At 53.6% G+C, this 21,940-nt stretch overlaps 1 protein-coding gene across 8 annotated transcripts in view; it reads right to left on the bottom strand.

Annotated features, from left to right (window-relative positions):
• GAS7 (growth arrest specific 7) overlaps positions 1-21,940 on the bottom strand; it is a 192,471-nt gene that overhangs the window by 8,202 nt on the left and 162,329 nt on the right. For all 8 annotated transcript variants that reach the window (XM_057714434.1, XM_057714435.1, XM_057714436.1 and 5 more), the window contains 5 exons: positions 18,080-18,169; positions 14,365-14,480; positions 11,884-11,958; positions 6,906-6,984; positions 376-504 (listed from right to left, as the gene is read on the bottom strand). In XM_057714434.1, the coding sequence (XP_057570417.1) occupies positions 376-504; positions 6,906-6,984; positions 11,884-11,958; positions 14,365-14,480; positions 18,080-18,169 (489 nt within the window). The remainder of the gene's footprint in view (positions 1-375; positions 505-6,905; positions 6,985-11,883; positions 11,959-14,364; positions 14,481-18,079; positions 18,170-21,940) is intronic.

The raw sequence follows: 21,940 nt of genomic DNA, 5'->3' as shown, positions 1-21,940 counted from the left end.
GGGGGTGATTCCATCAGGAGGGAATCTGCCACGTGAGACCCAGACAAAGGGGCCCTGTGTAGACAGGCAGCACAAGACCCGGCTCCAAGACCCACAAAAGCAGGGTGTAGCTTGTCTCATGTGCCGGATGGAGGTCCCCTTCACCCACCACTGCAGGTGTGGCCTCACCTGCTCCCACTGGGAATCCGAGCGCCAGGGAGAAGCAGCTCACCTACCCTTTAGCTGGGGGAGGGGGTCTCATACTCCCCACCCCACCCCCAGATCCTGCCACAGCGGGGACAAAGGCCTCTCTCTCGGTACGCGGAGCCCCTGCTGGTTCCCAGTCCCCCCTCCTCCAACCAGACCCCCACCCACCCTGGTGTCCGGAACCCGCACCTTCTCCACCGCGGCGTAGCGGCTGGCGAGCTGCTTGCGGAGGTCCGCGATGTGGTGGTCACACTTCTTCATGTCCTTCTTGAAGTTCTCGCGGAAGTTCATCAGGGGCTTCTCCACCTCGCTGTGGAGCTGTCGATGGGGGAGACACACTCAGGACCCCAGGGCAGCGGCTGCCCGTGGAGGGAGGTGGCACTCTTCCCCACCCCGCAGGTGAGGACGGGGCCCGTCCCACAGGGAGGGCGGAGGCAAGTGGCCGCTTATTTGGTTGTGGTCGAGGAAGTCACCTCAGCTGGCCACGCCCCAGCTTCACACCGATGGACAGGTTAGCATCTGGAGTCCCTTGTGGGCACTCCCTTCCTGTGCTAAGCGCCCCCAGAGCTTCCTCAGGGGCTTTGCTCAGGTGTGTGGCTCCCTTACTTTCCAAACTGGGAGCTTCCTGGGGCAGAACCCAAGCCACCATCTCTGCGTCCCCAAGCACTTAACACAGAGACTGCTGCGTGGGTGACATTTAATCAGGTGACCTCAGGTCAGCTCTACTTATTGAACATCTACTGCATGCTGGGGCTAAGACCACAGGTGATCTGCACGTGGTCTGGATCTCGAGGAGGCCTTGTCGGAGCTCACGGGGCCCCGTACTGAGCTGCACCCGCTGGTCTGCATGGAGGCTGGAGCACCCCCACCCACCAGAGCGAACGGGCCCCGCACCTCGAGGGCCAGAGAAGGGCCCTTTATGCTGTAAGAGGCGCTGGGTGACGTCAGGTTTTCAAGCTTTTTCCTCCTCTTTTATTCTTTCCCTCTTTCCCACCCCACTCTCTTTGGAAGGAGAACTTTTACTTCAAACTTTTCGGGGCGGGGGTGTGAACATGGGATGTATCTGGTAAGAAAACACACAGATGGATCTGCTGTGGTCAAAAGTCACAGCCTAGAGCCCCCCGACTCAGCCTCTCAGAGCCTCACCCGCTGGCCTCCGATGGCCCCCTGACTCAGCCTTCCAGGGTCCCTCTGCCTCCACCTGGCCCTCCACCTGCAGAGCTGAAGTTCCCTGGACGGATGACATCCCAACTCAGGGATTCTGTGACTTCTCTCTTCTTCCTCCTCACAGGCTCTTTCTTGCTACATTATCTTCTCCACAGAGACCTCAAGGATGGAGGTGTTCCTAGTCCTAAACCACCGATTACACATGACTTTGAGCTCTAAGAAGGTGGGGGTCATGCTGGCGTGGCCACTGCTGTGTCTGCAGGGTCTGGCCAGAGCTGGTGTGCAGTGCTGTGTCTGCAGGGTCTGGCCAGAGCTGGTGTGCTGGCGTGGCCACTGCTGTGTCTGCAGGGTCTGGCCAGAGCTGGTGTGCTGGCGTGGCCACTGCTGTGTCTGCAGGGTCTGGCCAGAGCTGGTGTGCAGTGCTGTGTCTGCAGGGTCTGGCCAGAGCTGGTGTGCTGGCGTGGCCACTGCTGTGTCTGCAGGGTCTGGCCAGAGCTGGTGTGCATATCTTCCCCTCGCTACTCAGAAAAATGACAAGGTTTTCAGGACCCAATGACCTAGGTGACACGACGATGCTTTGTTGGTGGACGACCTTCAAAGACCAGCAGAGAGTGGGCTGCACAAACGCCCCTCTCCTCCTGCTGTCATTTCTCTGGGCCCTTGGAAGTTTCCTTGCACAGGAAAACACCCCCATCTGGTGGCAGTTTGTAAGATGCCACAAACTTGAGTGCTGCTGAAAATAAGAAAACCCCCTCCCCACACAGAACAGGCATTGAGGGAAGAGGGGGAGGGGCTGCTGTGGGAACCTGCTCCTGGTTGGGGGTCTGTGTGGGTTAACCGGCCTGTTGACCCAGTAACTCTGGGGTCTCTTTCTGAGGGCCTGGAAAGCGAGTGATTTCCATAAGTCATGTGCCCAGGAGTGACCCTGCAGAGGCTCTTCCACACTCAGGACTCCTGGGCCCCAGCCCCAGATTCTGTGGTCTGGGGAAGGGCCCAGGATCCTGCCAACACACCCATGTGCTCTCCCCAAATTCCAAGTGACATTCTGGAAACATTGTGCTACTGGCTGTCAGAAGTGACTCAGTCCCATGGATTGAAGACCCATGAATTCTCCCTCTATATTTTAAGTATTTCATAAATAAGGCTAATTTTTTTCTTTCAGAAAGTTGGCTGGGTGTCTTTTTATACTCAACTTTTAAGTACCTCTGGCTAACCCGGAGGCAGAAGCTCTCCCTGGAAGCTTGTCCTCATGAATGTGAGCTGGCCTGGCTTGGATGCAACAGACTATTGAAGCCATTCAGTTGCCTTTCAGAACTCCTGCCTCCCCCTTTCATGTTATTCATCAGAAGAGAGTGAGGGAAATCTCAATGGATGGAATTTCAGAGACACCACAGGGAGATCTCAGAGATACAGCGGGTTTGGTGCCAGACCACCACAATAAAGCGAATGTTGCAACAAAGCGAGTCACAGGGAATCTGTTTTTGGTTTCCTAGTGCACATAAAAGTGATATTTCCACTATACTGTAGTCTATTAAGTGTGCAATAGCAGTATGTCTAAAAATGCACATATCTTAATTTTTAAAATACTTATTGCTAAAAAATGCTAAACACTGTCTGACAATGCAGGATTGCCACACATCTTCAATTTGTAAAAAAAAAAAAAAAAAAAAAATGTAGTCCAGTGGGTTGCTAAGAATTGTGAAATCCGTTTAGTGAGTTTAGTGCCTAAAATGCACTCTGATATTTTCTCTTCATGCCTGGGCTACATGCTCATTTTAGACAAACACAGTAGTTTCACGAACAGTCATCTTAGCCACGTAGGTGCGTCTCTATATGCAGATATCCAGGTATGGAGACCTGTGTGTTCCCGGTGGCCATGGAAAGCGTACAGCTGCGGGCCACAGCCAAGTAAGTTTCAAGTCACTGATCTGGTCCAAATTCTTCATTTCACACATGAGAAAAATGGAAGCCCAGAGACACTAAGTGGCTTGCCCAAGGCCACAAAGCTTATTAGTGACAGCCCTGACACAAAAGTCATGTCTCCTGACACCCACTGTGCAACCCCCCCCCCCCCAAATCTTCTGGCTAAATGCATGGCCTCGAATGCATGATTAGATTTTCTCCCATCAGAAGGATTTTTCTATTCTCCCTTCCTCACCCAGAAGCGGGCGTAACTTCCATTATATAGAGCAATCTTATTTCTTTAACAGTCTGTTACTATGAACAATGGCTTGAGCTAGGAGACTAGAAAAGCCTGAAAGCTTCCTGGAATGAAATTGCATTTCTTCAAGAGCTCTTGCCCCCGACACAGAACATTCAGGGTGGAATTTTTCAACGAGCCTCTTGGAGCAGATGTTAAAATGGGTTTTGTGCATGGGAAGCCGTATTACCCATGGTGGACGGATGATCCTTGGAGACTTTTCTTTTCAAGGAACTGTCGTACAACCACTGGGCTGCCCCACCACGACTGCCTGAGGCCACCTACACTGACTGATGGGCTGGAGGTAGCACATGTTCTTACGGAAAAATCTACATGTGAATTTTGTGTGAATATTCTTCAGAAGCCTCCCATCGGCTAGATGATGTCAGCCCTGAATTAAAACATTCAGGCATTTGGAAGGCCAGCCTGCACCACCCTGGACAGTACTCAAGAGAGGGCAGAGTGCTCCTCCGATGAGGGTTGTGTGTTTTAAATGCCACTGGTCTGACTGGAGAAAAGGGCTGGGGGTCAGTTACTTGCTTCCTCAGTAGCTGAGCCCAATTGGCTGTGTGACTAGGGCTGCAATTTAACCTCTCTGTTCCTTCTCATTCATGAAATGGAGATGCTGTCTTGAACGGTAACTGATACAATTGAGGGAGATGAATTATATTCTACACCTAACACTTACATCACCACGATACTGTGATATAACAACAAATATAAACTTTGGTCTTTGTCCCCAGCTTCTGGCCGGAGCTCCTAGAGCCTCTGCAATTTCCTAAACAACAAAGGCGCTGGGAGCATCCTTTGGTTTAATATTTGGTCTCTGACCCTCCTGTTCCTGGTACCAAGCTCCTGGGTGATAGGAGGGTCTTTTGTTCTAATGAGGTGACTTTGTGTGGGCTCCTGGATAGGGGCTGGTCACCAGAAAGACCAAGCCATGATTAGAAGCCTGGAACTTTCAGCCCCTTCCTCCTACCCCCTGGGGAGAGGAGAGGGGCTGGAGATCGAGTTAATACTTGATTATGCCTACGTGATGAAACCTTTATAACAATTTGTCAATCACAGGGCTCAGAGAGCCTGTGAACACACCCAGATTGGTGAACACACCCAGATGTGAACACACATCTCTAGCCTTTATCATATCCTTTAATATATAATAAGCTGAGATGTTCGTGAGCTGTTCTAGCAAATTATCAGACCTGAGGAGGGGGTCATGGGATTGTAGCCAAGTTGGACAGAAGTTGTGGGTAACCTGGGGACCTACTGCTTATAAGAGTCATCTGAAGTGGGGCCAGTCCTGTGGGACCGAGTCCTTAACCTGCATGATCCGATGCTGACCCTGGGGGAGTTAGTGTCAGAAATGAATTAAATTGTAGGACCCCCAGCTGGGGTCAGGGAGTTGGTCAGTGTGCGGAAAACCCACACATTTGGTGACCAGAAGTACTGTTGTGAGTAGCAATAGTCAAAGAAAAGATTAGAGGAAAACAGAGCATCAGGGAGTGCTCTGTCACTCGTTGAGTAATTTACAGACAATCAAGAAGCAGGAGGCCTGCTGCTGGAGAGTAAATGCCACCAGGATTCCTGGGGCTCCAGCAGGTGACCCTTCAGAAGCTCGCAGACTCGGCTCTCAGCCCCACCGCTCACAAAGGCAGGCTCCCCATTCATCTCACAGTCAATGGAAGTTTCTACCAGCGCAGAGGCCAGAGCTGCGGAGGGCCAGGAGAGAAGGGAGACCTAGAGGGAACACTACTGTGATCTACAGCTTAAAAATAACTCGCTGCTTTCATATACGTAAGGCTCAAAAGAGACTCATTCACGGAGCTCCCTTCTCTCCCAGTGCTTGAGAGGCAATTTCCTTGCAAAGTGCTGGGTGTCTGAGCTTTGTGTGCCATTGTTGGCCCAGGAATTCTCACTCACATCTGAGTGTCAGCTCAATCTTGGGGCACCAGCAAGCTTCAGGAGTGGGGAGCTGGTAAAAGCAATGTTTTTCCTGCCACCCCAGCTCTCTATAAAGCTCCTTCACACGTCTCAGCCATATGAGTCATTCATTCTGCCCTTGGTGTACAGAGAATCTTCATGGGGTGGGGAGGAGAGACCCGGATACCAAGTCAGTTTCCTGTCCTCCAACAGTGCACTAAGCCCAGAAATGCAAGGGAGTGGGCTAAGACATAGGACCAGGGAGTGCTGAGTGTGGAAGTCGTGAGAAGGAGCAACCATCTCTGGGAGGTGCCACCTTCAAGTAGTAAAGGAGGTAGTGTACCCCCCAATTTTAAAATGTGGGCTCAGAGGGTTTAAGTGTTTTGTCCCAGTGTCCTATTGGGCTGGTGACTGTGGGAGGGCAGAAGGAAGAGTGTAGACCTAGTAGGCAAAGGTCATCTGGAATGGTGCCCCTTCTCCAGAGTCTCTCTTCCTTTGGAAGGCAAGCATCCTAGTAGGCGGCCCCATCAGTCATGCACACTTTAGTGTGAATTTCCCCCTTAGACGTTTGGTTTATTTTCCACCTGCAAAGCAGCTGAGAGCCTGAGAGGGAATCTGGAGACAGGAGACAGGGAGTGGGGAAGAGAGGATCGTTTGGGAACATGGAGAAATCTTGGCAGAAAGCAGGCCCGAAAAGACTAGAGGGTCGAGAGGAGATCGTCAGAGGCCACGTTCACTCACAACTTCAGAAAATATTTACTGAGCATCTACTATGTACCGGGTACCACTCTGAGTACTGAAGACAGAGTGAGCAGGACAGAAACATCACTGTCCTAGGTCACGGTGCTACAGTATGCTGGACCGATGGAAAAAAAGGTCAGCTACCTGGCCTGAAATTTTGTAACAGCAAACAAAACAAAACAAAACAAAACATTTCTCCCTTTGAAATAAGCTCATCTCTCCTGACACCAAGAAGAGGTAGAAAATGCCAATGCTTTCTTTTAAAAGCCCAGCAATGCAAAGTGGGGGTTTTATCACTCAGAGGCATCCTTTGCACCTCGCAGAGGTGTGCTGGGCGCCTCCTACTGGCTCACCAGAGCCCAGGGTAAGGTGTGGAGGAATTTTGTGAGTTGGTTGTTAAAGAGAGCCAGTATTAAAGAGTATACGGTCTAAACTTAAAATTAACAAACAAAGGTAACACGTACCCTCGTAGCCTCCTAACGACATCTGACTACTCTCCGTGCTTTTAATGAACGTGTGTGGTCACTGATGCTACAGTGTCGGTACCAGGGCAGCACCATCTAATGGCAGCATCTCCTCCTGACTCTTAAAATTTACACCATGGAACCTGGGCAACACCACACACTGGAGAGACAGTTGTTAACCATTCAGCAGCACATCGGTGTGTAAGATCAACCCAGGGAGCAGTTACCTTGGCAGAGAACTTGAGGTGAACTTCAGCCTCGTCGGCAAGGCTCTTCTTCACCTGTGCCCACGCTTCTCCCAGGGAGCTGCAACACCAAGGAGTCGATGAGGCTCAGGGAGGGCCGCACCGACCTCAGGTCAGAGGCCACGGCCCTCCCTGAGACAGGAATGGTGATGGGTCTTGACCCTGAGTCCTGGGAGAACGTATAGCACCCGAGACTGTAGACTTGGATGAGGGAGAGGCCGGGCACAAAACAAACAGGAGTACCACGCCTTGACCTGCGGGACTGGAGGAGCCTTCCCAAACCAAGCTGAGGATCTCGGAGCTGAGAGAACAGACCACAGCAGATAGTTGAGTGCCTGGGGAAACATCCAGAAGCCCAGAGGACTGAGGAGATGTGAGAGGGAGGCAGAGTACAATGCCACGAGGACCCTGATACCTGGCCCATCACTGCCGCCCTGCCTTCCCATCACCCTCCCTGGCTTATTGTTGAGGGGTTCAAATGCCTGCCAGCAAACCAAGGAAGGAGGACAGATGCCTTTTCAGGGAGAAGCCCTTCTCAAACAGAAGGTACCACATAGCTCTGTTTGCAGGCAAACCTCCAGCAGCCTGACTTCCAAGGGGGGCAAAGATGGACCACCTGGGTCTAGGGACCTCTTAGGGACGCCCACACAGCAGAGAAGGCTCCCTATCACCATCCTCAGGAGCACGCCCCCCAGTAACTGATTCCGGAGCATGAGCCCCAGTGCCGCCCACAGCCAACCAGAGAATAGCGGAGTCCTCTAAGCTAAATCAATTTTCTACTGGAAGGAGATGTCCCAAATAGAAGCAATCTCCTGAAGTCCCCCAGACGTTCGAATGCAGGCCCCCACGCTCCCGTCTCCCTGATTTGGAACTCTTGAACCTCAGTGACCTTCCAAATGGTACTCCTGCACCTTTGCTCGAGACCTCTCCACCCAGCCAGGAAAGCCGGGCTGAATGGTCAGTTGACTTAATTTCATCAAAAAGCCACGTCCCCCAGAGAATTCACCGAACTCAAGTGGCAAAACTGATTAAAAGACAGCATGCTGCGAGGCTTCTGGGTTTGGGGCCGAGCAGCCAGCGGCTGAGAATTACCCAGCAGAATGCAACAGATCTCTCTGATCAGAGTCCAGGCCTGTCTGGTGGTGGTGCTGGCTCAGGCCGAGGTGGGTGTTTATAGGAAATGACTGACTGATTTTATCTAGGAGTCAGGCAGAAAAGAAAGGTCCCCTCGGGTGATCCCGGCTGGGGGGCCCACCCGAGAAGAGATGGAATGAGCATTGGGGCGATCCAAGCTGCTGATGTTTGTCTTGGCCTGAAGGGCCTGAGCTCCCGGGCGCTGGGCTGGGGCCACACTGGGTGGCCTGGCTCCTCATCTGATTGGGCAGATGGGTAGGGGGTCCGGGGTGGGGGAAGGAGGGAGTGGAAGTGGTCACGATAGTCATACAGATATGGGATCAGAACACCAGGTCCAGAAAGAGACTCGCCCAGATACGGGCGATGCGTGTGCAACAAAGGTGCCCAGTACCTCAATGGAGAACGGGGAGCCTTTCAACAGATGGCGTGGAGACAACTGTATATCCACAGGGAAAAAAGGAATCCCGCCCCTGACCTCGTGCCACACATGCAGAGGACCTCAAGATGGACCGCACAACTACAGTGAAAGCCAACAAGCTTACAGAAGCAGTCCCAGGAAGAGACCGAGCTTGATTAAAGGGGGACGGAGGGGGTTTCTTCCTGTAGCTGAGCTACTCACCGGCCTGCGGGAGGCATGAACAAGAGCCCAGAAGCCCTGGTGGTGCTGAGAGTTTGTAAGTCTGCTGTCAGCAGAGCACATGCTCAGTAACTGGCCCCGGGGCAGTGACAGTGGCCTGAGACTGTCCTCTGAGGGCTATCGGGAGCACAGTTTCACACGCGGGACGATGTCCTCGGCCTCACCTCCAGGCTGGGTGCTCACAGGTACGAGGACGCCACTCCAAACACTCAGCTGGGCCTGTCTGAGCTGGTCCAGCCCCAAGCAGCACGCCTCCCCCCCGCCCCGCCCCCAATATTCCAGCCACCTTGGAGCCACGTCACAAGTTAGAAAAAAAAGCCATTTACAAATCCTCTCACTGAAGAGAGATTTTTCCATCTGATAAGAGGTTAGTGAAAAAAAAAAAAAAAAACAAAACCAAACCCCGGGATATGATTTCGGTTCCAGCACGCCGTCTGAGCCTGCCAAATCAAAACGCATGTTACTGTCACAACTGCCAATCAGGAAAGACCAAAATCCCACTTCCTTTCCACCCAGGAGAGCAAAACCGAAGGCAGGACAACCAGCTGATTCTGCAACATGCACACACCCTGTGGAATCTAAGTCGGACACAGCGCCACGCCAGTCTCCCCGCCAGCGTCTTCCTAGGCTGCTCCCCGTTTCTAGGCTCCAGCATCGCACTTTGAAAGTTTCCGGTGGACCGGCTGGTGTCCAAAGCTGTGTGTGAATGCAAAACGGCGTGGCTGCAGGTTGTGAGTGGGGGGCCCGCATGCCTGCCAGAAGGAGCGTGTGCGTGGGGCAGCGTGTGCGTGCAAGGGCACGGATGCGTGAACGTGAGCGTGTGGCGGGTTGCCCCGTGTTTGTGGGTGCACGTGTGTACGGCATGATGGTGAGGCCTGACTCCTCGCTTGTGCAGCTGGGAGTGTACACGGTGCGTGTTGGCAGGACGGAGTGTCCCTGGCAGGGGCCCAGGCCAAGGAGGAGGAAGCCTCCTCAGAGCAGCCCCTCACTGCAGGGCGTGGGGATACGCAGGAAAGCCCCCATCCCAGGCCAGAGGGGAGACTCCCCCACGAGCCCTCTTCTTGCCCTGGTCTCAGGCCTGGTGCAGGGAGCAGGAGGAGGCTGGAGGCAGCTTCGTTTATGTCCCTGGAAGAGACCCTGGCCGTGCAGGGCCACCCAGTGGCCTTGTGGCCTGCCGGGTCAGTGAAATCCATTCAGAGGTGGCCTCTTGGCTAGACAGTGAGTCCACACAGAGGCTCTAATCAAAGCCACATTTTGTTGCCAAAGTCCCTTCCCCTGAAGGATTCAAGCCACGGGGGCAGATTTGGGCTTGTTCAACATCACGGCTCTCTGATGACCAGAACATCATGACAGAATGTCTTCCATCCCTGGGGCTCAAGTCCCCTCATAGGAGGGATGCGAACAGAGACTGCACTGGAGGGAGGTCGGACTAGAGAGAGGACCTCAGGGGACCTTTCAACTCTTACCTCCTGAGACTCTGTATCTGTTTTATTATTGAGGTGAAATTCACATAACAAAATTACCCACTTTAAAGAGAACAAGCATTCAGTACATTCGCCATCCTGTGTGACCATCACCTCTATTTAGTTTCAAAATTATTTTTATCACCCTGTGATGGATTGAATGCTTATGATCCCCAAATTCATACACCGAAGGTCTAACCCACACCATGGCTGTTATCTGGAGATGGAACCTCTGCGGGAGTAATTAGGGTTAAACGAGGTCCTAAGGGTGGGGCCCTGATCTGAAAGGATTTGTGTCCTTAGAAGAAGAGACACCAGAGAGCTCTTTCTCTCTCCTCCCAGAGCAAAAGCCATGTGCAGTGCAAGGCTGAGAGCTCTCACCAGACACCAACCCTGCAGCACCTTGACCTTGGACTTCCCAGACTCCAGAACTGTGATTAATTTCTGTTGCTTAAATCATTGGGTGTATGGTATTCTGATACAGCAGCCTGAGCAGATGAACACACACCCTAAAAGGAAACCTCATACCCATTAAACAGTTACTCCCAGTCCCCTTTCCCCCAACCCCTGGCAATCACCAACCTTCATTCTCTTTCTATGGATTTGTCTATTCTGGACATTTCACATAAATGGAATCATACAATATGCAACCTTTGTGCCCTGCTTCTTTCACTTAAAACATAATGTTTTCAGGACTTCCCTGGTAGTCCAGTGGCTAAGACTCCATGCTTCCAATGCAGGGGGTGCGGGCTCGATCCCTGGTTGGGGAACTAAGGTCCTGCATGCCATGCAGTGCAGCCAAAAATTTTTTAAAAATTAAAATACTGAATAATATTTCACTGTATATCCATACAGCCAACGTGGACAGACCACCATGTGTTTACGTGTTCATCCCTCAATGGACATTTGGGCTGTTTCCACCTTTCGGCTATAGTGAATTGTGCTGCTGTGAACACGCATGTACATGTATTTGAATATCTGCTTCCAATTCTTTTGGGTATAAACCAAGGAGTGGAACTGCTGGGTCACACAGTGATTCTATGTTTAGTTCTCTGAGGCACTGCCAAAGTGTTTTCCACAGTGGCTGTCTCATTTTGCATTCCCATCAGCAGGTTGGAGCTCTTTGCTAACAGATGGAACAGAGAAGGCTGCAGTCTTTCCCTAACTAGGGACCTTTCTGTGGCTGCGAGGGTGGGGCTGAGCCTCTCCCAGCCCAGGTCCCACCCAAGGAGGTCTGGACTGTCACAGCTGGAGGGGGAGGGGACCCTGAGCCTCAGGCCCACAGGAGAGAACTCTAAACAAGGGGGCCGGGTGTGGAATCCTCTCACACCTAGTTTCCTGCCAGCCTGCTCTCAGAGAAAGGGGAGCAGAGGCGGGGCCTTTGGAGGCTGGTTCCCAGCTACCAGGGGACAGGGCAGAGGGGGTCCTGACATACTCCAGCATCTGGCAGGAGGCCCTTGGCCACTAGACAGTAGATAATGTGAAAGTGCCAACCTTGAGCGTGGATGCCCACACCTGGAGTCATGAAGGTCCACCCTGAACTATGAACGTCCACCTTGAACCATGAATGCCCACCTTGAACCATGAATGCCCACCTTCAGCCAGGTCTATGGAGACCTCCCCATCCATACGGGACCACGGCAATGATCAGTGCTCAGTGAAAAGGGACCCCTTCCTGAGTGTCCCCTCTTCCTCCCCAACTCCCAGCACTGTCCTTCCTACTCACCCCTCCTCCTGAGCAGCCAAGGAGTTCTGAGAGAGCTTAGCTAAATTCTTCGCATATTCTTCTTCAATCTTTATCCTGCAAAGGGAGAAAATCCAACACGTCAGCTCCCCAGCGCTAGACTGTGGGTCCTACCTGCAGCCCTGCTGCTTACTGACGGCATAAAGGAACCCGCCAGACTCTAAGCTCTGCGAGTACGTGGCTTCTGTCTGCCACCCGACACACGGTAGGTGCTTAATCAATGTGCTGAATGAATAAATGAACGAAACTGTCAGAACCTCCATCTCCTCATCTGCAAAGTGGGGCGTTTGCACCCGTGTCCTAGGCTGTGCGGATGAAGAGCGCTTCTTTGCACAGCTCCCAGCACAGGGCTGGACACACAGCAGACACTTAAGTGAAGACATGTAACTTGAGATGGACCACAGCTGCCCCCTCCCCCAGCCCCAGATCTCTGGGGTGAGAGCCTGTAAGGCAGCGTCAGCCCCTTGGAAGCAGGAACAGAACCCCTCTCTATGTTCTCCCAGCCCCCAAGGCCTCCAACTTCCAAGCCTGCAGGGTGCAAGCATTTCCATGGAAACCAGCAGTGCCCAGCTCTGGTAGATTCTACTTCCCCGGAGAGGGAAGCTGCCTTGGATTTCACTTCCAGCAGGCAGGCCCTTGACACACTTTCAAGGCAGCTCTCCGGGGAGCGTTCTGTATTATCTGGCAAAACCATGTACGACGTGTTGTCATGGTATTAGTCACTGCCTAAGCGGTCCCCCGAGGAGCTGTGCTTGTGACGGCCAGAGCCGGCCAGAGGGCTGGGGCCTCAGAGAGGTCCCTGGTCCATCACTCGGCAGATGAATAAACCCCAGTGACGCTCCCAGGGCTGCAGCATTTGCTTCCCGGCTGCTCAGGAGCTGAAGGCTCGAGGATGCAGTGAGGGTGGCCCGACCGAGTCCCGGGGCAGCATTCTGAGTCCTGATCATTTCCCGCTTTGGTGCTGAGAGGCCCAGCCTGATTCCTTCTCTCTCCGCCACCTCCGCCGTCTCCACATCCTCTCCAGCCTGCTCCATCGCTTCCTCTCCATCCGCTCAGCCTTTTGTCCCTCCCCTCCCCAGGATGACGTGGACGGCCAGCCTCCAGCCAGGAGATCTCTCAAGAAAGCAGACCTCACCATGTCCCGCTCTTAGCCTCAAACCTCCAAAGGCTCATCCATGCACCGGGCACGAGGTCGTCCCCTCCAGAGCCACATCGCTCCCCTAAGCTGAGGCCACGTGGTTCACCGGATGTCTGCCCACCCCTCCCCCCACCCGGCCCAGCTCTCACCTCTGCACCTAAGCTCCCACCCCTCCTGGCTCTGAAAGGTCCTCTCTACAAGACCCCAGATGGACTGAGGAAAGTGGCAGGAGTCCACTTGTCCCAGGGAAGGGCAGCGTTCTCATGTGGAAAGTTCCATTTATTTGTTAACACGACCTTTTTATAAAAGTATAAACCGTACGCGAGTTCAGACTTGGCTCTTCTAGCCATTTTCTTCTTGGCCTGTTTCCTACTGTTGTTTTCTCACACCTGAGCTACAGAATCGCTCAATCTCCTACCAGTTTAATGGGTCATAAAATAAAGATTTGATTACACGGATAGAAAACAGGCCTCCTAAGGAACACGGGTGCTTTACAATGCCATAGAATTGTTACTGGATTCTTGCTGCTTTACTTAAAAAAGAAATATTTACAAAACACACCGCCATTTACTCTCAATATTTCCAGTGTTCCTTGGAAGCTCCAGATGGGAAGCTGCGTGTATGCGTGTGTGCACACGTGGGGGAGGGGGGTATGTGCACAAATGTGAGTGTGCAGGTATGTGGGTGTGCGCTTTACAGGGTCTCAGAACTTGGAGAGACTGGGGAGGGGGGAGATGAAGAAGGCACCTCTCTCTGTAGCTTTCCCCACTCCCGTTAGGCTGAGTTACTGTTTCCTCATCTCAGAGCAGGCAAACCACTATTCTAATCCCTGCACCGAGCATCATGACTCCCCCATTTGGCTGAGCTCCCTGAAGGCAGGGATGGGAGGGCGGGGGTTTCTGGATGCCCAGGCCTGAGACAAAGGTTTTGGCTCAAAGATGCATTGAAAGGTAACATTCTCCTTTTCTGTGATGTTAAGGAACAGCCTTCACATGAGGGCTGGGCATGCAATGGGGCCCGATAAGCAAAGGGGCCAAGCCGTCTGCGCAGGGAGACATGAGGGAGTGGTGGGGACTGTGGCAAACTGGAAACAAGCTCCCCCGTACGGGGGCAGCTGCTCCTCAGCTCCAGCCAATTGTTGCATGAGGGAGCCAGACTTTCCGCTTTCCCCAGGGATGCCAGGGATGCAGATTTTAATGTAAAATCCACTTTCTGCGCCCAGTGCTGGGTGTGCAGTGCTCACCCCGGCTGCGCACTCCCTCGGGCTCAGGGACCAAGCTGGGTGCTGTCACCAGTCCCCGGAGCTGGGAGGGTCCAGGCCTCACCTCTCCCGGATGAACTCCGACATTTCCTTCTGCATCTGTTTGCCCTTCAGCTGTTTCTGAAGCAGCAGCTCAAACCCAGCCACGGTGCCATTGCCTTGGGGGTCCTTCTTATCAGCCTAGGAAGGAAAGAGAAGCACCAGCGTTTAGGTGACATCCGCACCTGGAGCCAGGAGGAATGGAGTGCAGGGAAGACAAACCCCGGAAGGGACCCGGATGTGCCTGGTAACCCCAAGCTCAGCCTGAGGGACGCGAGGGTGGCGGTGTCGGCTGCCACAACTCACGCCTCTCCCGGTGCCCCCATCCCCACATGCTCTCTGATGCTTAAGCCTTCACTGCTGCTGCCACGTCCATGCCCCTCAACCCCCCAACCTGGAAAAGAACAGGAGGAAGGGCAGGTGGCCAAGAGCACAGGCACCAGGCAGCTGCTGGGCTGGTGGACCCTCTGGGGAGCCTTGGCATCTTGACTAAGCTGAGAGACAGTGTGTAACCTTGGGGGCAGGTACCCCTGGTTCTAAGCCATCCCATCCTCTCTCACACTGGCTGGACAGTGACATCCTCTAACACACACGCATAAACGGTCATAGTGACTTCCGGAGAGAAGCTGGATTGAAGGGCAGCCGGGGTGGAAAAGGGCAGGCTTCCAGGGTTGACGTCCCAGCCGGGGAACGCCAAGCAAGTCCCCTCACTCCAAATCTGAGCTGCTCCTTCCGTGACACTGGGGACATAATGGCACCCGCCTCACGTGGTCATCTCAGGATAAACGACACATGGAAACGGCTTAGTCTGGTGTTCAGCAAATACCAAGTCCTCAGCGGATGGTATTTAAACTGGTTACTTTTAAAGAAACGTCAGGACTCCAGGAAGATGGTCAAGTCAGTGAAATGGGAATTTAGTACCCAATTTATTTTGCAAGCAAATACTTAGAAAATTTCAAAATTAAATGCTTTTTGTTTTGTTTCACCTGACCCGCCTCAAAGACATCAGCATCTCTTCTGCTATCCCTGGGCCCCACCTCCTGCCTTGTACCCCCAGCAAGGCCTTCCTGGCTGGACAAGCATCCAGCATCTGCCCCCATGGACACGGCTGCAGGAGACTGAGCCTCAGAGCCTGCCTGGACCCTGGCGGGCGCCACTCCTAAGGCTGTCCCCCTCCAAGGCAGCCTTTCCCACCGGGAATCCAGAGTCAAATGCTTTGATACTTAGAGGAAGGAGTTTATATCAATAGGTCCTTTGCCATCACAGCGAGAAGCATCAGTGAGAACCCTGTCCCAGAATCCGGAAAGACCTGGGTTCTCTCTCAGCTCAGCCACTGGGCAACGCAGTCAGGTGCTTCCAATTCTAGGCTGCGTTCCCCACCACTCACCCTAAAATAAGAATGGGGTGCACCTCTAACATCCCGTCAGAACAGTTATTTTAAGAGAGGGGAAGAGAAAAGGGTCGGTGATGCCTGGAGAACCCCACTTGCCTCCTTACTCCCTCCCAACAAGGGATCCCTTCCTCGGCTGCCCTGACCCAGGGCCCTCTGAGCCACACTGTAATACCTCTCCTGACAGGGTGATCACCACCACACAGGGCACACCACGTCACACGGGGGCTGCCCTGGCCACTGAAAAACTACTCCAAGTACATTTAAGACACGTACACTCCATTGTAATGCATGCTACATCTTGATGAAAAAAACCGAAGAAAAATTATTCAAAATACTGACCCCAATCGGCCTCCCTGAGAGGATGGATATTGCAAGGGATTTGTCCACACTGGGAAAACCAGCCCGAGGAAGTGGGCTTTAATGACCGTGTCAACAGAGAAATTTCTATGAGAGGAAAAGGGCTTGATGGTCAGGGAGATAAAGCCCTGGAGTAAGTATCAGAGTTCCAGGAGGGCTTGAATCACGATAGGACCTGGGGCTTCCCTGGTGGTGCAGTGGTTAAGAATCTGCCTGCCAATGCAGGGGACACGGGTTCCATCCCTGGTCCAGGAAGATCCCACATGCTGTGGAGCAACTAAGCCCATGCGCCACAACTACTGAGCCTGAGCTCTAGAGCCCACGAGCCACAACTACTGAGCCCACATGCCGCAACTACTGAAGCCCGCACGTCTAGAGTCCGTGTTCTGCAACAAGTGAAGCCACCACACTGAGAAGCCTGAGCACTGCAATGAAGAGTAGCCCCTGCTCTCCACAACTCGAGAGAAAAGCCCACGCAAAGCAACAAACACCCAACGCAGCCAAAAATAATTAAAAAAAAAAAAAAAAAGACGGGACCTGGATGGTGCTGACCAGCGGCACGATCACCCACTACCCCGGGTCCCCAGCACCGCCCCCCACACCCCACACGCTGACCTCCGGCTCCTGGGGTGCCCATTCCCAGGGCTTGAGCTGGTCTCCCCCGCAGTCTCTGGTTCCTGCGCCCCTCTTTATGGATGGCGTCTCTGACCCAGCTCCTCCCCTCCATCCCCGCAGCTGCCACCATCTTTCCAGGCCACCCACAAGCTCACGGGCACTCCCGCCTGCATGCAGCCCTCCCTGCCCGACACCCGATTCCTGCTTAAACCCTCCACCACCGCCCTGCTGCACACAGAATAAAACCCAACACACTGATGCAGCCTAGAGGTCTCTACACCCGGATCCCTGTTCCCCTCGCCCCCGGGCTCACCCCCACCCCCAAGGTGTGTCTGCGGCCAAAGCCAGAGCCCTTTCTACAGTCTTGGGGCTGCCTCTGCACAGATCTCAGAAGATCTGGAAGAAAGACAGCAGTAGGAATCTTTGGCTGTCTTCTGAAGGGCAAGGGATTTGGTAGGAAGACAAAAGCATTTTTGTCTAGTGCTTGGTTAGCAAATCTAAAAAAGGGTAGATAATCCACTTTTCATGGTGGTTTAAATTAAAACGTTTTTATTTTTTTAACTTTTGGTTCCTTGGGACATTTACAAAAGTTTATTTATTTTTTATGTTTTTAATATATACACAGGTTGTACAACCATCACCGTCTGATTCCAGAAGGGGGTTATTTCACTTAAAAAGCCATTGTGAACTCCATGATGCAAATATCCAGGAGTTCTCCCAGAGTTGCTGACTAGGACTCTGCAACTGTCAAAAGATATTTCTTTAATTTTGGAGAAATACGCATAAAACTTACCATCTGAACCATTTTTAAGTGCACAGCTCACTGGCATTAAGCACATTCATACTGCTGTGCAGCCATCACCACCATCCGTCTTCAGAACGTTCTCATCTTGCAAAACTGAAACTCTGTACCCGTTCAACCAGATGCAAAAGCTCTGGAACCCAGAATTATTCCAGCTGGAGCCCCCTAGAGATTGCGCCTAACCTCCTGGTGACTTTAACGGAAACAGGGAGGCTGCCCAGGAGAAGCACTGTCCAAGGTCACCTACAAGAGTGACAGCGCAGGTCTGGAGCCCAGGTTCCTTTCATGGAGTTGATTCTGGTCTCCTGCCACCACTGAGCGGCAAGGGGACCTTCCAGCTTATCTGCACTCTGGCCAGAGTTTCTGTATTGCCGGGAATGAAAACCCTGCGGACTTCCTGAGATTTATGGAATGATCTAGACTCCAAGTGGGTCTTAGGTTTCCAGCCTCTGATGTGCGATCAATCCAGGTTTCACCCAGAGAGGCTGCTCTGCTTTGAGCTCAAGGCCCCTCCTGGGTGTCGGCTCCTGGTCCCCGGGGCCACAGTGCGTGGGACGCTGAGGCACCACTTACCCAGAAGTAGTCACAGTAGCTCCACTCGGTTGGTTTCAGCAGCTGCTGCTCTGGCATTGTGTCTGGGTGAGGGAACGTCACACAGTTTATCTGGAGGACACAGAAGAGGAAAGAATGCGGCTTGGTTGGAGAGTTAGGAGAAGCTGGAGAGGCTTTAGTCTCAGGACGTGGCATGGAAGAGGGCTCCCTACGGGGCCAGCTTGATAGAGAACATGCCCTGGGATCCTGAGATGCTCTGGTGGCCAGCATTTCAAATGAGGGGTAACTGGCACTCACCCCCACCACAGAGGGGCTGAAATCAGTCCAAACTATCTAGAGAGCAGTGCAACAGGAGCTAGTGACACTGCAAACGTCCAGAGCCTTCCCCCAGCGGCTGCACTTGTAAGATTCCTATCCTACAGATACCCATGCATGGGTGCAGTGACGTGTACACGGCTTTCACCACGGCTCTGTTTGCAGTAGCAAAAAGGCTGGAACCCAACTCCACTGTCCATCAGCAGGAGAATGGTTAGAAAGTATGAGACAGACACGTGAGGGCATCAAAGCCGTGGCGAAAGATGTGGCGAGAACGTCCTTCTGTGTTGATAAGGAAGGTGTGTGGGATACAGTGATCAGCGGGTCGGGGGTGGGGGGGAGGTAGAATAGTATTGACCACTTTCTATCTTAGTGTCTAAAAAAAAAAAGGAGGAAGGAATAGATACCTGTTGGGTATATTTCTGGAAACTGATAACATCATTTGCTTCCAGGGAGAGGAATGAAATAGCTGAGCATCCTGGGTGAGAGGTTACCGTGTGAATTTTATCTCATGATGCATATTCAGTGAACAAAGAGAGTTTAAATGATAAACTCTGGGGCCTGCGGCTGGCTGGCCCTGGCCCGGGAGAGGGCAGTGCAGAGATTCCTGGGCTCTGCCTCAGACTTCTCTGCCTGAGCGTGATTGCGGTGACCCCGGCTTTCCCCGCTCAGCACAAGTGGCTTTGCCCATGACCTGCTCCAAGCTCTGGATCCGCTCTGGGAAGAGAGTCCGCTGATTTGTTCTGGGAGCCGTGAGGCTTTGGGAAGGCGAGGCCTGAGCCTGGCAGTCTTTAACCCTCATCACAGTGCCAGCATCTGCCGAAGTGGGGGCTGCCAGACGTTTAAGGCAAGAACTGAGCAGAAAACCCCCGAGGTTCTGAATAGAAGCCACGGATTCCAGCGCCGGGCAGCCGTGCAAACAAGTGCAGGGCTGCACGTCATGGAAACTGCAGCTCGGGATGGGGGGTGACCAGCCTCTGCTTTGGGAAGGGGGGGGGGTCTGTGAAGATTTGTCTAGGGGGCAGATTCCTCTCCATTCCTGCCAACTGCTGTCAAACCAGAATGAGGAGTCCAGGCTTGTCAGCTTATGTGATGACTGGAGAGTAGGCGAGCATCAGGATTTTCACGTGAGGTGTCTCAGTGCTTAAATGCTGGCAATTCATTCATGGTTAATAAAAATAATAATAACAGCAGCAACAAGACCTTGGAAGCCAAAGCCACCCCTCTGCCAGCTGAGTCAGGCCCATGGACCCCCAGCCACGGCCTCTGGTTTAGGTGCTCAGGGGTGGCTGGAAGTAAATCTAGCTCCCCCAGTTCCCGGGGACACAGGACACTGTCCTGGGGGGAGAACACAGGAGAAATCCCAGCCCAGGAAGGAGCCCCCTCCTCCCAGATACTGGCGTGTGACCAACCTAAGGGCAGAGAGTCCTGCTCTGGAGGGAAGCATGACATGGGAGGAAGTGTCAGGGCCAGGAATGACTCTGAGGGCCCTGGAGATGGGGAGCACGGAATCCCACCAAGGTCAAGGTGGAGACCCGAGGGACCCCCGGGGTGGAGAGCTTTCCCCCAGTGACCCACCCACGGCCACCTGAGATGTCACTGGCCTTACAGGAGTCTGCTTGGGGGCCGTCCAGCTCAGGCAATGGTCTCCCTAAACCTTCTTTTCAGGCTGACACCCTAAAGTACGTCCAGAGGTGAGTCTCCTTCTGGAAACCAGGGCTGCATCCCACAGTGTCACATATTCCTTATTTCACGTTCCAGCTATCGTTGCCTCAACAAACAGTGACGATGAGAGCCCATCTTTATTTTGTTTCATGATGTAATCCATGAAAATGTCAAGCAAATTTAATGATAAATTAACTCGGACATTACCCTGGGGATTAAGAATCACGGAAGCAGGTGCTCAGAAGTGGATACAGAGGTCTTCTAGAGCGCACTGCCCGGGGTCTAGCAGGCAGAGGGTCCCATAAGTGACCCTGTAACAATACTGAAGGAAAGCTGGAGGGGCTGGGGGAGGGGGCGGGGGGAGGGTAAGGCCTCATCCCTCTTGGGGCTTCCGCCACTCTCTGAGGACACCCGCCCTTGGATGGACTGGCCAGTGGCCCCAGGGTGCCCGTCCCCACCCCTGTCAACCCTGGTTTCCGGATTTCTCACCCCCTAGAAATTCCACAGGAATTTCCCCGAATCCTGGCAGAGCCCTGCACCCCCTGGTGGGCATCTAGAGAACTGCACCTCACTGGCCCCATCGTGGGAGGCAACCTGGGAGAATTTCTGCAAGAGCTTTGCGTGCACCCTCACTGCATCCTCCCAGCAACCCCACGAGCTGGGTCACCCCGACCACATTTGATTAACTGAGGACCACAGAAGGATTTCATCCAGCCTGGGCTGACGGCAGAGCTTGCGGTCCATGCAAACGTTTGTTGAGCGGCTGCTTGGTGCCACCCGCTAGGCTAGACCCTTCGAGCACTTTGCACACGTGCATTTGTAGTTCTCGTGACTGCTTATTCAGCATCTCTCTTCCTCTTCCAGACAGTCTGTCCCAGGAGGGGAGGAAGCCCACCTCCTGCCCGCTGCGTCCTTAGTACCTGACCCAGCACAGCCATGTGATGGGAGCTGTGAGTGTTTCTTGGTACAATGAAAGGAGGCTAGACACAGAAGGTGTAGTCTCTGCCCGCAACGATTTTACAGCCTGATGAGGAAGGCAGACAAGTAAAGACGTGATTGTGATACGTTGTGTGTCATGCTGGAGCCAGGGTCAGAGGTCAGGCCGTCCACGTCACACTTAACCTAGGTCACACGACCTTCTCACACGCTTAGGCGTCGCTGTGCCACGCCCTCACCCGAGGCAGGGGCTCAAGGAGGAAGGGGTGCTGGCTGGGGAGCAGGAGGGAGGGATGCCTCCCACTATGTACCGTCTGGGGGAAGTTCCAGGAGCCCCTCCCCACTGTTGCTCCCAAGATCACCATCCTCAAACCAGCAGTCTTTGCTTTGACACCAGCTCTGCTCTCTCCAGCCCTTGGTAACTGGAGTAACACAGCCAGGGGGCCCACTGAGCAGCTGAGGTTCTGCCAGGGCCGGCCTGCACGGGGACGGCCAGAACCACAAGAGCTGCCCCCAGAAACTCTCTGGGGGGTTCCGAGGGGGCTCCAGCCACCACGAAGGCACCTGGCCATGGCGCGGGAGCCGCCGGACACGAGTGGGACCCACCCAAGGGGCCTGATGCGGGGAGGCCCTGAGCAAGCCCCAGCCCCGCCACCCTGGTCCCCGCCCAGCGTGGAGGCCTCCCTGGAGGCAGAGGCCACAGCTATATGCCCTCCTAACGGAGAGTGGCCTGCAGCACAGAAGAGAAGGTGGTTTCACAACCCAGCAGGCCCTGAATTTTCTCCTGGAGGGAAGCTGCTCCGGGAGGGTGTGGCAGAGGCAAAAGCCAGAGCTGGGACCTGTGGCAGCAGAACAGAAATGCCCCCAAGCGTACATATCCGGCCCCCGAACTCCCAGCCGGGGCCCCAGACGGGCCACGCCAGGAGGCCGAGGAGCACAGGAGTCCCCAGACTCCTCTCTCCAGGA

Source organism: Hippopotamus amphibius, chromosome 17 (assembly GCF_030028045.1).
Source record: "Hippopotamus amphibius kiboko isolate mHipAmp2 chromosome 17, mHipAmp2.hap2, whole genome shotgun sequence".
In the NCBI taxonomy this organism is placed as follows: Eukaryota; Metazoa; Chordata; class Mammalia; order Artiodactyla; family Hippopotamidae; genus Hippopotamus; species Hippopotamus amphibius.
The sequence above is the reverse complement of the archived record's forward strand: the minus strand, read 5'-3'. Positions and strand labels throughout refer to the sequence as shown.